Source organism: Alligator mississippiensis, chromosome 14, assembly GCF_030867095.1.
Source record: "Alligator mississippiensis isolate rAllMis1 chromosome 14, rAllMis1, whole genome shotgun sequence".
NCBI lineage: Eukaryota > Metazoa > Chordata > Crocodylia > Alligatoridae > Alligator > Alligator mississippiensis.
In genome coordinates, this window is record NC_081837.1 from 34,577,179 (window position 1) to 34,593,303 (window position 16,125).

Here is a 16,125-nt window from a genome sequence, read left to right on the forward strand (position 1 = left end):
CTGGCACATAGTTGCCCAGTCTGACACACTCAGCAGTGTGGGCTCCCAGCCCCAGCATGCCCCTGAATGTCCAGTGCCCACCAGCGCTGCCCCTTCTGCACACAGTTTGCTGCACGCCCCACTCCTCCCCTCCAGGGGTCGCACCCAGCCAGCCGGGCTCCGCACCACCTCCCCTTGCCAGCACTTCCCCCTCGCGTCCCTTGCCCGGCCCATGCGTGCCAACGCTAAGCCGGCCCGTGCGTGCTGACGTATGCCCGCCTAGCCCCGCCCCCTCCCGCGGCGTGCGGCGGCCGCAGTCCGCCTGCAGAGGTCCGGCCGGGTGGGCACGAGTTCTGCGCTGCCCCCCCCCACCCAGCCCCGCGACTCCGCGGGTTCGAGTCCCCGCGCCCGGCTCCGCTCGGCTCGGCTCGGCCCGGCTTGCAGCACCAGGATGTCGATGCCGGACGCGGCAGGCGGGGACGAAATGAAGCAGGCCAAGGAGATCGAGGACGCCGAGAAGTTCAACTTCATGGCCACGGTCACCAAGGCGCCCAAAAAGGTACCCCTGTGGGGGGGTGGTCTGCCCTCCCCTCCCCTCCCCTCCCCTGTGTGGGGCTATCCCGGGATTAACCCCTGCTGCCCTCTCCTCCCCCACCAAGGGGGCAGCAAGGGTTTACTCCAGGATAGAGGTGTGGGTGTCTGCCCACCTTGCCCCGGGACGGCGTGGGTTATCCCGGGATAACGGCTCGGTCTGTTTGCAACAGGGGGGCAGCTGGTTAAGCCAGCGCCCGCGGGGTTGGGGTTGACTTGGGGGGACCGGGGCTGTGCCAGCCTCGTGCTTCGCCCGCTCGCCTTTCGGGCGTCTCCCGGCGCCCGGGGCGCTTGCTTAACCTGCCTCCGGTTGCTGGGGATTGAGGAGCCGGGGGCTCCCCCAGCGCGGGCGGCGTTGGCTCGGGCCTGGGCGAAGGAGCCCTGCCTGCCGTTCCAGAGGTGCAGCCACAGCTGGAGCGCGGGAGCCAGACTCCTTCCAGCTGTTCCAGTTTCACCGGAGAGCTGTGAAACCAATGGGAAACCGATGTCGGCACTGCCCGAGGGATACCTGGCGCTTAGCATCCCCCGGCAGGTGGTGGTAGCGTGGAGAAGGCTCTTTAGACCCGTGCTGGGGATGCTCCTCCGTCAGGCCGAGGGGTCGGTGAGCCCGTAGAGGTATTCGCTTGACGTTGCGGGTGTAGGTAGAGGCTGTTTTGCAGCCCAGGCAGGGGGTTGGACTCGATGATCTGTCGAGGGCTCTTCTGACCCTCGCATCTATGAATCTGTGCTTGGGTCGTGCTGCTGACTTGATCTCGCTGTAATACTGCCCCGAGCATTGGAGGGCATGCAATGAGATGAGCTTTGAGGCTGATAACGTAACGAGCGCCAGCCCTGAAGGATGAATGCTCCAGGCCCATCTGGCGATTGTGAAGAGCAGAGGCACTGGCAACCTCGAAAGCAGCGGTTCTCAACCTTTTCTGTACCAGGACCCGTTTGTAAACCTCGATGGCCAGTCCCAAACCACTGCCCCCAGCCCCTCAGTGTGTGGGGCAGTGGGTGGGTGTGAGGCAAGGGGGTCCCAAGCAGCCCCTCGCAGGCTGGACCTCTGCCAGCCTGCAAGGGAAAAGCCACAGTTGCCCATGTTTTTCTCCTTTCTTTTCAAAGTGTGTTGATCCATTTTTAAAGTTTGTTCGCGACCCTTTCGTATATTCTTGTGACTCACTTTTGGGTCGCGACTCACCGGTTGAGAAACGCTGCTCTGAAGCATCCAGTGCTGAGGGTCTGCGGCTTGTCTCGGAGCTCGAGGCATCTTCAGATTGCTTTGTATCAAAATCATAATCGGAAAAAGGCCTTATTACTTTTTGCGACCCTTCTTTATTTTTAATGCAAGGCAGAGTGTCTTGTGCGTCTCCTTTGTGAGCTTCGAAGCTCATCGCCTTTATCTAGAAATTCCAGGAAAATAGCTGAGAGCTTCCTGCTATGGTTTCATCAGAGGAGTGAGGTCCCTAGCAGGTATGGTATTAAAAATGCTGAAATAAACCAAACTTGGCAGGGAAGTTATCAAATCCTTGCCCTGATTGACATCCTCTGGGCAAATGATTCTTTAAGGGGCAGGGTGCATTGAAGATCAGATGGGGGAAGCTGGGAATATCCCCGGGGCATTGGTATGGGTGCTTTCTCTTTTGTACTAACTCTTACTGAATAGCTTTTCAAAGGGGAGGCTTATGCTTATGCTTGCTGTGAGCACCAGTGTGCAGTGAAAGTGCTGATAGGAGTGAACATCCCTCCATGTTCATGCAGACAGGTTGCTAGTGTGTTCAGTTTCCCAGGCAAAGCGCCCAAAGGTGGGGACCATTAATGAGGAGGTTCTCGGACAGGAGCTAGACTGAGAGAAGAGCTGGTCATGGAAGAAGCAAGCATGCTCCTCGAAACAACCAACTGTGGCAGCCTGAGCGATCCAGCTGGTAGGATCTATATTAGTTCTGCAAACCAGCCTTGAGGATCTCCTGATATATTTTTTTTCTTCTTGTCTTTAACTTGGAAAAAGGTTAAAAAGGGAAACAGCAGGAAGTAAGCGATTAAAAGCTTAAACATGGTAGACTCTGCCTTTAAGTAGAAGCCGGAGAAGCTGAGGTGAAGCGAGATTTTGGCCCTCCATAGCAGTGCGTGGTTGTCTTTGAGACGGGGAAGGGGGCTTAGCTGAGATGCCTGCTTCACTGCAACCTAGCGGAAATCTTGTCTTGTTGAGCCGAAGGACACCAGTTTTCTTCCCAGTGAAACTGCCACGTTGCAACGTGCAGCTGCATTGTCCAGTTGTCCCTACTGCTATCCTTGGATGTTACGTTGGGTGCTTTAGAAACACGGGTGGATCTCCCTACAGCCGTGAAATAGTGAGGAATCCACATGTCCAGGGCAACTGTTCCTGTGACGGCTCAGGAATCGTCCTGTGTTCTCAAAGGACTGAAATAATCCTCCCTCCCCATCCTATACCCAACAGGGTGTTTGGTGTCGGTGGTTTGAGCTATTTTCCTTGGGGAATACCAGTGTCCTCATGTCTTAATTGCCCTTTTTACATTCAGTGAACAGGGCTCTTGGGTGCTTTTGTTTATGGAAGATTTTGGTAATGGAGCCATTTTATTTTGAGGTGAGGGTGGTACCTGCTCTTTGATCTGAGTGGGGAAGCGCTCTAAGTGGAGAAGATAAAATGCCCTGAGATGATAAAGTTGGCCAAGGAAGACTTCTTGCTTGGAGAGCCCGTGTGATCCCTAACTGCAATGCATACTATATCCTTAGAGTTTCTGGAGTTGATTGTAACAGCAGCATACTACTGCAGTGTCCGCCGATACCACCACCATGATGCTTCATGGCCCCCTTGATCTACCTGGTCAGGTGGGGACTACTTTTTTCATCAGGCCAACCAGCAGCTGTTTATTCTTATTCATGCAACAGAGTGGAGGTGCGAGATGGGCTAAATTCTGTCTCGTGCTTGCTGTTTCAGCCGGCGACTGGAGCTTTGTAGCACATGCCCAAGGTTTTTACTTCCTTGGTTTGAGCGGCAGATAAATGCGATGTTCCCTCCCCCCCTTCCCATGGATTCAGCTGCACTGGCTCTGTGGGCTTTGTTGCTTGTGAACCTGCGTAAGATGGCATCAGTGGAATCCCACTGAGGCTGTGTGCTGGAGGTGCCAAGGAGAATACTAATGCACTGCTGCAGCTTTGCTGTGGTACAGAGTCAAAGCTACTGTGTATATGACAGGGGGAGAATGCAGAGAGAGGAAAATGTGGGTGGGGGGTGGGCAAGGGGACACTGGCAGGAATGAAGTTGGAAGGGGTGAGGACTGGCTTAGGATCCGGTTCTCATATGAAGTGGATTGCACTAGAGCAGTGGTTTTTAACCTCTTTTCATTCGCTGGACCCCTTTGGAAATTTCAAATGGAGGTGCTGACTGTAAGTGTGGGTATTCGCATACTTTTGATTAATCATAGTCCATTTTTCATTGACCCCTTCGATGTAGCCTGAGGACCTCCAGGTGTCCACAGACCACAGGTTGAAAACCGCTGCTCTAGACTGTACTCCATGCCGTCCCCAGAGCCTGGTGTCTGCTTCTGATTTTTGAGGTCACTCTCACGAGCTGCTGTCATGCTTCCATGGCGCTGGCTGTAGCCTTGGTGTTGAGTCTGCTCACTCCCAGTGTGTTAGGTCTCCAGTGGAAGGAGCTTAGTTATGTGCCCTTCTTAGGACAGGCTTGCCACATGCTACACAGTCGTTTTACCCAAGCGCAAGAGGACTGCATGCAGTGGTTCTCAGTGGTTCCAGTGACTCAGGATTATTCCCTCCAGTATTGGATAAAAACCCTAAAACATGTGCCAGTCTCAATATGAATGTGCCGAGTAATGGGGTTTCAGCCATTGTCCCGTTAGGCTGTCACAATCTATCCTACTAGGCCATCTTATCAAAGAGCTTGTCTGAACTCATTCCGACTTCCCTTTCTTAGTGTGTTCCCAATTCAATCTCCTGGCATCCCCCGTAAATCCTCCCTTGCTTTTGCATACTTGGAGATGATTACCGTGTCTCCCACCTCCTCACTTCCTCACTCCCTGCTCAGCCAAATCCTGTGCCTTTAACTGTCATTTTCCTTCCTTATGTAATTCTCTGCAGCCTCCTGGCTCTCTCTGCTGACCTCTCTGGCTCTTGTTTGCCTGGTGACAAGGAGCCTGGGACTCAATGCTGAATTTTAGATGCTCTCTCCCCTTATAGCCAAAGAGGGGAGACTTTATCACCTTCATGTCTGTCCTGAGATGCTTCTCTTGTACAAGGCCAGGAATTACGCTGGCCTTTCTTACTGGTACCTTGCACGGCAGATTCACGTTTTGTTGCCATCCACCCTTAAGTCTCTTTTGCTGTTGTGGCTTTCCAGGTTTCTATATTTATTGTAGTTCTGTATTTTTGGATTATGTTTTACCATGTGCATTAACTGCACTCTTCTAAATTAAATCTCATTCTCTTAACTTCCTTCTATGTTTGACCTCACAAGGACTCTCTGTTCCTACCAACCGGTATTCACCATCCTTTGGGGTTTAGTATTGCCTAAATGTCATTAAACCTCTTCTTCCAAGTTACCAACAAATAAATCTAAATTGGTCAGGATCTCACTGGTCTCCCGGTACTCCACTCTCAGCTCTGTTTGTTCCCAGGATGCTGTGCAGAGCCTTCTACCTATCTTGAGGGGGTGTACAGTTACGTGGGCATGGTAACAGCCTTTGATCCTTTGTAAGGGAGACTTATCCCTGTGCTCTAGTAAGAATACAAGAGGAAGAAGTGATGTCGTCAGCCTGTCTGGTCTGCAAAGATCATGAGAGTACTCTCTAGCTGTGGGTGAGAGGGCTCTTGGCCAACGTGGAGAACCAGAATGATGAGGACCTCCGGCATCTGAGTGACACGTGTTCTTTGGAGTGAGAGGCCATGTATTAAAACCACCGATTGTGTCTGCACGGACTCCTGTGGTCAGAGTTTCCAGCTTGAGGGTGCCTCACCTTCAGGTCCTTGAAGGGCGTTAAAATTCTCCATCGGCTTCCTGGTTCCTAGGACCTGCTCTTGCAGACTTCGTTGGAGTTGTGTTTTTTCACAGCCAGTTCCAGATGAGTAGGATCCTGCAGTTACAATGCCTCTGAAAGGTGCAGGTGTGCCTGTCTGTCCCATCCTTGTTACCTGCAAGGCCCCTTAGAGGCTCCTAGGCTGTTCCTGATGGGAAACTGGTTTAAAAGAAGGTTAAAGAAACACATGTGGTGTTTGTTCCCAAGTATAGGAGATCCACTGATAGCAAGGTTGGTTTATTTAAGAAGGCTGTGTTGCAGAATGGAGCAGGCTAGAACAATTTCTTCATGATCCTGACAGTTCTCTCTTCCCCCATTGCACACGCTGGAGTCCAGTGGCTGAGTCTACTGTTTCCAAACTGCTCGCAGTTGTTCCTCAATGTGTCATTTGGAATCTGCTGTCCAGAGCCAGATGCGATCTGACTACTTCAGACAAGCTGTTGAAGTTTATAGATGTGCATTGTCTGTATGTTCTTGCAGATAGCGGATCCTGGTTGATGCAGCCCCCCTCAATGGATTTATGAATCATTTTTGTTAAGCAAAGGTGAGCAGAACTATGTATGGCCTGATTGCAAGTCTCAGAACATTTAATAAAGGACTTGTAAATGGCTCACGATGTAATAGTATATTTACAAAGTTTTCTGTGCATAAGATGTTACGCTTTTACGTTAGGGTTGTTGAGCTTCTTTTAAGCTCTTTGATCAGTTGAGCATCTGTAGAGTCAAAGATGCAATGGCCTGAAGAGAGCAGAGGAGATCATCTAGAAATGCATGATTGTTGCTTTCTAAACCAGGGGTCTAGGGGTAGCATGGGCAACCTGCCAGCAGACCGGGGAGGGCACTGGCAGTACAGCAGCAGATATGGCAGGAAGCAGAAAGAGCAGCAAATTGAGCAGGGAGCAGAAGGCACAGCAGCAGATCAGACAGAGGAAGGTGACTGGAGTGGCACTTGAGGCGTATGCGGAGCTAATTGGCTGCCAGAAAGGCTGGCCTTCCTGGTCTAAACTGTCCCAGCTAGATGTCTCTCTAACTTGCCCTTAACATTTTCCAGTGCTAGAGGTTTTGCAGCCTCTGGGGCGTCTGTTCCAGTGCTTCCCAGCTGCATTGTTAGTTCTTCCTAATGTCTAACCTGCATCTCTCTTGCTGCACTTCAAGCCTATTACTACTTGTCCTGTCCCCTATAGATGCGCAAGGAGAAATTGTTAGAAAACAGGACAGCGATCAACACTTCTTGTATTCAAAGAGTACTCCATGATGGAGCGCAGAAAACCCTTAAAAACCTGTCCCAGAGCAGAGGGGTGACCCTGAGTAATTTGGATGGTGAGAAAGTATTAGCTTCATATTTGAAGCTAGTACTTCAAATACCAGCATTGGGCTGGTCTGAACTATGCTAACATTATAGGTTCAGTGGCTCCTCTCAGTCTGTAAACTGTACCCTCATAAGCAAGGCTGTGCTTCATGGAGGTTTGCCTATTATCAGCCCATATTTAGTGAAACTTTGGTTAAATGTTGTGAGAGGTGCCCTTTTCCTAAATGTAGCCCAGTATGCCAGAGCTCAGCATTGCTGCTGCGCTGGCGTTGGCGTGTGCTAGTTGAGGAAGTTGAAAGCGCTGCGAGGAACCCAAGCCAAACAGAAAAGTGATTTGGGACCTGTCAGGCCGTGGGTGGGGGATTGGAGCAGGACTTGGACTGTCATCACAAATTCCCCTTGAAATGAAGGATGCTTGTGCGCCGGGAACGCAGCTTCTGCCGCTCTGGAGTCTGGTGGGAATTGGCTTGGAGAAAGCAGGACACGGATGTTGCAGCTATTCACGCCGCTCGGGGGCCACCCAGCAGCCCCGTCACATCAGGTCAGTTGAACTGTGCATTTTAATTACCCTTTCTGATCAATACTGTGGCCTTGGTAACGGGCTCATTGCTGCTGCAGAATCTGTTTACTTCAGGTTGGTAACAGCGAGGACTTAGCTGGCCAAGGACACAATGTTCTGATTAGTCAAATAGGCAGTATTGTAAGGCAGGCCGAGTCCTGCGGCTGCCGGGGAGGTGGACAGTGCCCGAGCGCTGCCTGCCAGTCACCTCAAACAACCAGGCAGGTCTCACGGCCCTCCTGGCTTGTAGCAAGGTGATTGTTTAATTCATAAATGCCGGAGGAAGGCTGCAGCTGCGCAGGTCCCTGCCTGTGAATACGGGGGATTTGGCGCTCTCCCAGCCTTTTGGGATGGGGGAAATGATTAGGCTGCCTGAGGGCGTCCTCTACAGCATCTCAAAGCTGACATTAGCTTTTTCCTTTTCTCAAGAGACTAGGACCTGGGTGCTGTGGAAGTGGTGCTACCTGCGTCTGCTTTGAGCAGTTTCCAGCAACGCCCCCCCCACATCAAAACTCAGGATCAAAGCAGCGCACATTCTTCTCCGGCACCACAGGGAGAGGATTAATTCCAGGCCGGGCATGTCTGGAATGAGAGCATCTTGCCAGTTCCTATTGGACTTGGAGCTGGTGCCTGTATACATAAAGCGTGGCCTCAGCGTGGCCTCCTCTTGGTGCACTTATAGGGCCGATGTCTTTTGTCCTACCAGCAATGGGGAGAGGATAAAATGGACACCTGACAACTCCTTCCTCTCCTATTGAAGGGGCCTAACTGACTGAATCATCCCAGCTTGCTGTTTCCAGCAGGTGGGAAATTGCAACACATGGCTGACAGTATGCGGAGGCAAGTCGCTGTATAGGCAGGTTTAGAAGGAGGTGACGTGATGCTCTGTAAGTCTGTAATGGTGTCTTAGTAATAGTCCTAGTCAAATGGCAGCGAACAGACTGGTGGTACTAGAGCTGCTTAAATGAACTACCGGACATCATGACTAATGGCATATGCCTCAAAGGTCTAGCTGCTGACGTGGTTGGACAAATAACTTGATGGCCTGCTACAAGTAGCCTTATGCGTGACTCATAAACTGAGATTGAGTTGCACATAAAGCTCCTCCCCATCCTGAGCAGTTGTGGTTGGAAGAGCGTGTATCAAAAGAAGTCTGCCCAGCACTAAAAGCAGCTCTAGACCAGTTACAGGGACCTAATTATTTGTGACGTGGTGCCCTTCCACGTACCAGGTTGAATGTTAATGGCCACAAGTGCCAGCCTACACCCTTTCAATCAGGATGGCCATTTCAGATGACTCGGAGAACAGCTGCACATGGCAACATAGGGTGCCCACTGTTTTTTACTTTTGATGTTCTGAACACACTAAGGAGTCAAAACTAATGGCAGAGGTGATGTCTTTTATTAAACCAACTAGATGTCTGCAGAAAAGTTTATCTGCAAGCTTATGGACACAGGCACCCTTCATTAGGCATAGGAGATTGCAAAGATTGTAAAAATTTTCCTAGGTGGCAATGAAAATTCATATTTCACGTTTCGATTTTCATTTCTACCTGGGAGAACTTTTACAATCTTTGCAATCTCTTATGCCTGATGAAGGGTGCCTGTGCCTGAAAGCGTGCAAATAAAGACTTTTTTTTTTTTTTTTGCAAATATCTGGTTGGTCTAATAACTCGTGGCAGAGGTGATTTTTTTTTGATTCCCTTTGCCTCTAGACCAGTATGGCTACAACCTGGATACCTGAACATGCTAAGACATTTGATAGCAATGTGTGGGAGGTCTCAGAAACCACTTGTTCTTCCTTGAGCTCTCAATGTTCAAAGTGCTGTCCCAAAGTTTAAGGCACTGATGTAGGAGCAGTGTTTTGGGCAGGATGTGAGGGTCCTGAACTCCATCTAGGACCAAGACTTACTCTGGACTTTTTTCACTGGTTTGTTTCTTAAAGGCTCTTCTCTAATAGCTCAGGTATCCTTCCCGTGGTGTTGATGTAGTGTCAGTTGATTTGACCACAGGGGTTGGTTGGTTCCATTACTCAGTTCACCCCAATGAAGCCATAAAGGGAGCAAATTCAATTTGATCCGCAGTTGGGCTTGTTTTCACTTGGTGATAGGGGAAAGGCTCTGGCTGCTATTCAAAGACATGGTGACACTTCTGGAAATTGCCCTGGGTGGATTACATGGTTACCCCACTGGAAACTGGTATAGATGGTGTACAGTACAGTATTTCCTTGAAAGCAGAATCCAGACCAGAACAAGTAGCTGCTTTATATGGCCAGTTTATGTCTGTGGCACCAAGGAGCATTGTCCTTGCTGAAATTCCCTCTTGTCTAGTATAACCCACTGATCGACTTAGAGGCACAAGAGCAGGTGTGATGAATCACTGGACACTTGCTGCTCTGAATTAAATGGGTAAATATATTGATTTGTTCCTATAAAATGTGGTTGCTGCTTTGAGAGGGAAAGCCTAGGCTTTGTTCCAGATTCAGCAGCCTGAATGCTGGGGAAACCCACACCAGATCCCAAGGACTAAGCAAGACGGACTCAAATCCCCCTCGGGAGAAAAACAGGTTTGACTTCATGGTTGGTATTGGATGGTGGAGGGAGTGTCTAGGAAGCTAGTGTTCCTGCCATAATGCAGCCATGGTTTGAAGTTGTCTGGGGTAGCTCTGCAGAGTCGGTCAGGCGCACGCATCTGGAATTAAATGCCACCCTCTCGCCCTGTGAAGCTTATGGTTGGATGAGTACTGTGCACTGGAGAAGAGCCTTTGCTTGAACTTTGTGCTGATGGCCTACCAGCTGGGGAGCAGCCTCAGCTTTCACCAGAGCAGCACTAAGCGTCTTAGGGCGAAGTGGCTCTTCTCTTTGGGGACCACTTTGGCTGAGGCTTTGAGCTTATTGTGCTGTGACAGGCTTCTGTGAAAGATGCTTTGCATATGAATGAATAGTGCCTTGATACTAGTACCATTGGGCGCTTATACACATGCTCCAAGAGCCACTCTAATTAAAGCGCCCATAGCGTCTCGTGTATCGGCGACCCTGCACTGAACGTGGCGGTAGCAGCACTTTAAAGCTCATCAAACGAGCTTTAAAGTGCCCCACCACCATTTTTCAGCACGGGAACGCTAATACACATGATGCTGGAGCCTGCTGGAGTGCGGTAATTACCACAATAACTCAATTAATTGAGTTTGCTCTGAAATGCTGCAATTATAGTACAGGTGTGCATTAAGAGGTAAATACCTAAAGCCAAGTCAGTTGTGTGTAGGGCCTTTGTCTTGTTTCCCTTTCAGGTGCAGATCTTTGTTCTCTTGTTGATCATGGGATAGGAGATAATACTGGAGTATTATTGCAAGTATCCGCTTATTGATCCCCCTGCCATTTAGGTCCTACAGGATAAGTGCTCATTTCAGGCTGTCACAAAGGTTTTTTTGTGGGTTTTTTTTTTGGTAGTGCTCTGTCTCTCAGAGGTGATTTCTGCTTTGTAATGTATGAGAAAATGATTTCAGGTGAGGACTTCTTCTTAGTTCTCCTGTGTTTGTACAGCACCTAGCGCAATTAAGTCATGGTCCATAACTGCAATTTCTGGGACTACTGCAGTGCAAATAATAAGCCTGAAAAGTTAAAGCATAATTTTCTACGCATGTCTTCCATTTAAGTTTTTTTTTTCCCCCTCATAAGACTTTATATGATCTACTTTAGAGAGGAAATGACTTTTATTCACGGTATTCCTGTCTAAGTTCTGGTGCCTAGTATCACTTGGGAGAAAAGTTCTTTGTGTTAAAGATTCAGTCGCCCAGGCATTTCCATTAAACCTTCAACCATATCTCTGATTCTTTTAAGGGGAATCCTTCAACATAACCAGGGAAGCCCAGACTCAATATGCTAAATCTCCAAGCAGAAAAAAGCTTTGAAAACCAACCGAAAAATGGTAACCTGGTAGCCAGAAAGGACCTCGACTAATTTTTAATCTCCTCTAGCAGTGACCTTTAAGGACACTCCCTACTTAGGTGCTGATCTGCAGTATTCTGGGCTCCTTCCAAACTGCCATCACCATCCAGCCTGAATAAAAATCATAGTAAACGTGGTGCAGCGGGTTTGGCAGCCTTAGGCAAATGATCGTCAAAGCTGTCCTAAATGAAATACTTAAAATTGCATTAATGCTACTTTCATAAAATTTGCTGCCCAGAGGTCAGCGTTCAGTAACTGTTGCAACAGCTAACCTAACTCAGTCTCTTTTGAGTAACTGCAGGGCTGTGTATTGAGGCAAGGGGCTGGGATTTGGGAGTCCTGACTAGCGGTGTGACTTTGAGTAAGTCTCTTAAGCTTGTTGCAACTGTTTCCCTAATCTGGAAGGTGCGCTGATGCAACCCAATACATGCGTGGTGCAGTGGAAATGGCTGGGGAAAATACCTCCCTTTGGTAGAGAGCAAGCATGACCTCTCCAGCTCGGATACAAAAAGACCTCAGCCCCCCATCACTAATGCTTGGAGCACACTTTCTTGGCCCCCTCTGTCTTGGAAGTAGCTCTGAAGCATAAAATCAGTGGGGAACAGGAATAAAACTTCTGTGGCTTGTTTGGCATCAGAGCAGCAACTTAAATCCTTTAAGTCCCTTACTTGACATTATTTTACTATCAGCATTAGTGCATAATAGCCGATACTTTCGAATGTGGGTTTCTAAAGAAAGGCACCTAAATAGTTCACATGTGTTGGGGTGCTGAAATCGCTTCTTCCCCTGGTTTCAGTGGTACATGTTTCTTTGAGAGCAGGCTGTTTTGGTTAGGCCTGGGATCTTGAAAAGATCCAAAGGGAGTAAAGTGTTCAACTCCCACTGAAATCCAACTCCCTCCGGCCTTTGACTATGGACTCGTGTACCTTAGTGGAAAATCCAGCTTAGTTAAAGAGAATGCACTCAGAGCCTGTCTTAAATCAGATGAGGAATAGCCCCAGGCTTGCGCTTATTTAACTAAACCACTTTAAAGGATTGCTGTTAGCTAACCCCTTTCTTTGAATGTAGACAGGGGCTTAGTCTCCTGTGAATATCTCAGCCTGGGAGTCTAACTTTGGGGGCCCAAGCCTTAAAAATATTAGGTGCCTCTACCTGCTAGAAGGTGCAGTCTCCTGCTTTAAAATCTGGCCCGCAGGCCAGAGGCTGGGTGTGTGCTCTCGCCAAAGCTTTGCCCTTGTGCTCCTTGGGAGGGAGTTGCCACCTTTGACCCCATGGTATTTATGTGGCTGTAGTTATTGTTCCCAGTTACTATTTAACAGCCAGACCCATAACATTGCATTTATTTTATTTAATGTTGTGTTCTGTTTGTTTTTCCCTTAACCAGCACTTCATGGGATCCTTGCACAACAACTACTAACCAGAGGCTTTTTCTATCCCATTAACCTTTGTCACCTGCCTGCTCCTTTCAAAAGGCTGCTGCTTTGCTGCATTCAGTTTCTTGTGAATGTCCTTGCCCTCATTGTGAAGCCAGCAAGGACTTTCATGCTTTTACCAGTTCCCTCTTACCTTGAGGAATCCAGATACGCTTTAGCATTTGATCAGGTTTGTTATCAGGATATTAAAGCCTTTTATTTCCTGGTTGGGAATTGTATTAAGATCTCAGCGAAGTTCTAACAACGTGCCTGAATTCCTGCCCTGGATCCAGTGCCCCGTGTCTTGCAGACAGTAATGAAGGTCTTCGTTTTGGCTACAACAATAATTAGTAGCCTCAAAGAAAGGAGACCTTGAGCTAAACATCTGGATCTCACAAATAGCTGCAATAGCACTTGCACCTTGGGGCTAGCACTTCTGCTGCTCTTGTGTAGGGCAACTAGACCCTTGATTGCAAACCCTGCTGCCCAAAGTCGTTGACTTTGGCTACAACGCTTGTGTTTGAGCAGAGCATTCCCAGACACCGAAAAAGACTGGCCAGCTTCTCCCTTTCGGAAAACGGGAGCAACTAACCCCACCAGCAGAAGTAGGGCAGAGTTGGTCTCAGGTCACACGCAAGCAGCCTAAAGCTTTCTAACAAACTGGAGCCCTCCTGAGAGATTTGGAGGGGAGGGAAAGGGGGACAGTGAAGCAGTACTGGAGACAGGGTTGGTAAGGAACAGCCCTGGCACAGCAAAGCAAAGCAACATCTCATGTACTTGCTGTTCTTTCACTAAACCACCTTTGGATGCTAAATAGAGTTGCCATCCATTCACATCTCCCACCAGCAGGGACAAAAGGAGGGTCAGCTGGAGTTCCTGTTCCTGATGCCAGTTGTCCTTCTGGAAGAGCTTGAAGTTGAACTTAAATTGGTGCCATGGCAGGCACCAATGTTGAGGCATTGGTTTAGGATGTTGCAGCTGTGCAAAGTTACTGGTCCCTTTTGTGGCCTGTACGTGATGAGTTATAATAGGCAGATACTTATGAGGACTGGGAAAGATGCAGGGGGGTCACCTGTTTCCCTCTGCTTTGCAGTGGGCCCTGTTCTTTAATGAATTGCTTTGGACATGAGAGTGGTTCTCTGGCATGGGTAGGCCTTAGCGAGGAACAGCTATAGCCTGAGCTGCTGAGTCTTGCCTGGCATAGAGGAGGACATGCCAGGACTTTCATAAAGTGCCAGTTTAAATGGGCCATCGTTAGACATGGAGTTAGGGTGGTTTCAGATCTGCAGTTTGACTAATAGTCACTCTGGTGTACAGGCAGTCCTTGCCTTACAACGTTTCGAGTTGCAACGTTTTGCACTTAACAACGTTTATAAATTGACACCGGTTTCGACTTTCTGACATCAGTTCCAACTTGACAGCGCTTGGTCCGATGCTACGCCATGCCAGCGAACAAGTTTGCTGCATTGCCCATCTCCCTGGAGAACATCTGTCCAAATTTTCTTGGACACTTTCTTTAAGAAAGCAGACAAGACTCCAGAAAAACCTGCAGCCAAGACTCCTGAGAAGACTCCAGCCAAGAACCCTTCAAAAAGTCCAGCAAAGTCACCTCAAAGAAGTCCTTCCAAATCAATATGATTGCTATTTACAATATAAATACATTAATGTAGCTATATTACTCATCTATAATTGATCGAGTACAAAATGCTGGGGTATTTTTGGTGAAAATAGGGTATCAGACCTTGGTTCAGGAGCTAATCCCCCATTTATAACATTGTTTCTTATGAGAAAATTGGTTCCTAGCTACAGCATTTCGACTTAAGACAGGGTTTTCAGGAACTGATTGTGTTGGAAGTCCGAGGACTGCCTGTATTGACCCATCTCCCTGGGTGGAGGGAACTGGCCGTGAATTAACCTGCTAGGCAGCTCCTGATTTTGACCTAGAAAAAAGCTGCCCGCTGATCTCAGCCTGTCAGAGAAATCTTCAGGAGCCTGAATGTTTCTTCCATCCCTGCTTGCAGCTACGTTTAATAAACACGATGACTGGCTTCCAAAAATAAGTGAATTAAAACAACTGTGGTTTAAAAATGCCTGAGCTCACAAGCGTGGCGGGAGCCGGCTGCTTACGAGAAAACAATTCCAGCCTCCCAGGAGGAAGTCCTGCTGGGGAAGCTGTCTTTTTTTGGTGGAATAATTGATCACTGACGGTAGCAGTAGTTTTTCATGACTGATTCTCCAGGCCTGCGAGAATCGGTGCTCATAAATATGAATTGCAGCATCGCACCTGCATTTTTCTAATCTCATGGCTGGACTTGGTGTCACCAAAGAAGACAAATGCAGTTTTGGGTTTTTTTTAGTCTGTCACAAGTCCCGTTTTGGAGTGAGAAAGCACCAAGTTTTAAAGGAACAGGTTGCATCTTTGAAGGAGAAGGGTAGTCACTATGGATGTGACCAGAAGAGCAGAGTGTTACCGAGAGCCCCTAGAGCCATAGAGTTATTGTAAGGGAGAGGAGACTAAATGAAGGGAACAGGTTGCTCGGAGCAGGTCTAATTTCCCCTCTGCCTGGTTTCTGCCATCTCTAGAGGATCAGGCTTGCACTCTTGGTTACTTCTTTTTCCTCTGTTGGGACAGGAGGTCATGGAGTTGTATGTTCAAAAGGTTGCGTTGCTTCCTCGCAGTGAAGTGCCTGGTTTTCAGATGGTGAGAGAGCTCTCTTGGGAAGGTGTGCTCCGTTTTTGGTGGGGACGCTGGAAATCTTCCTGCTCTCAGTATACAGCGCGCTCCTGTTGTAACTACAGTCTGACAAGTGGTTCGGTAAGGCATCTTTGAAGTTCCACGTTTGCATGTGAATCGCATGAGCTCTGTTCCCAAGTCGAAAAGGAGTTGTGTCTAGTTCTTATTCCAGGATCTAACCGCTAAATTGGTCTGTGTAGAATTGCCACTGACAAAGATTTTAGTTGCCAGATTCGGTCCATAAACTTTGCCCTCATCAGGAAGCATAAAGCTTTTATTACATGGTAAAATCCCTTGGCTTTTTAGTTTTTTTCGTGTTAACATTTTGAAGGAAACCTTTCTTTCCCAGTTGGTGCTTATCTGGGTCACCCAGCGTGCAACCAAAAAAAAAAAATCTTCTTGTGCATTGTGGGGTGGTACTCCATATTGGTTGTTTAAAAAGCATCTTTTTGTGGTATGGCTGCACACTGGCTAATGGAGGGCAGGGCACTATTTAAAATGTTGAAGATTAGATAGCCATTTTGAAAGCATGCGAGTCAAACGAATCCAAGGCCCTGGAGGGC

The 16,125-nt window shown here is 48.4% G+C and overlaps 1 protein-coding gene across 5 annotated transcripts in view; it reads left to right on the forward strand.

Annotated features, from left to right (window-relative positions):
* The first annotated feature begins 287 nt into the window (after nt 1-287).
* Nucleotides 288-16,125, forward strand: part of AHCYL1 (adenosylhomocysteinase like 1) — a 41,062-nt gene continuing 25,224 nt past the window's right edge. For 3 of the 5 annotated variants that reach the window (XM_006259323.4, XM_014605467.3, XM_006259322.4), the window contains exon 1: nt 289-538. In XM_006259323.4, coding sequence (XP_006259385.2) covers nt 431-538 — 108 coding nt within the window. In that variant the 5' untranslated portion in view covers nt 289-430. Of the gene's footprint in view, nt 539-16,125 lie in introns of all 5 variants that reach the window. The other 2 variants (XM_059717327.1, XM_019492512.2) reach the window with 2 other exon arrangements.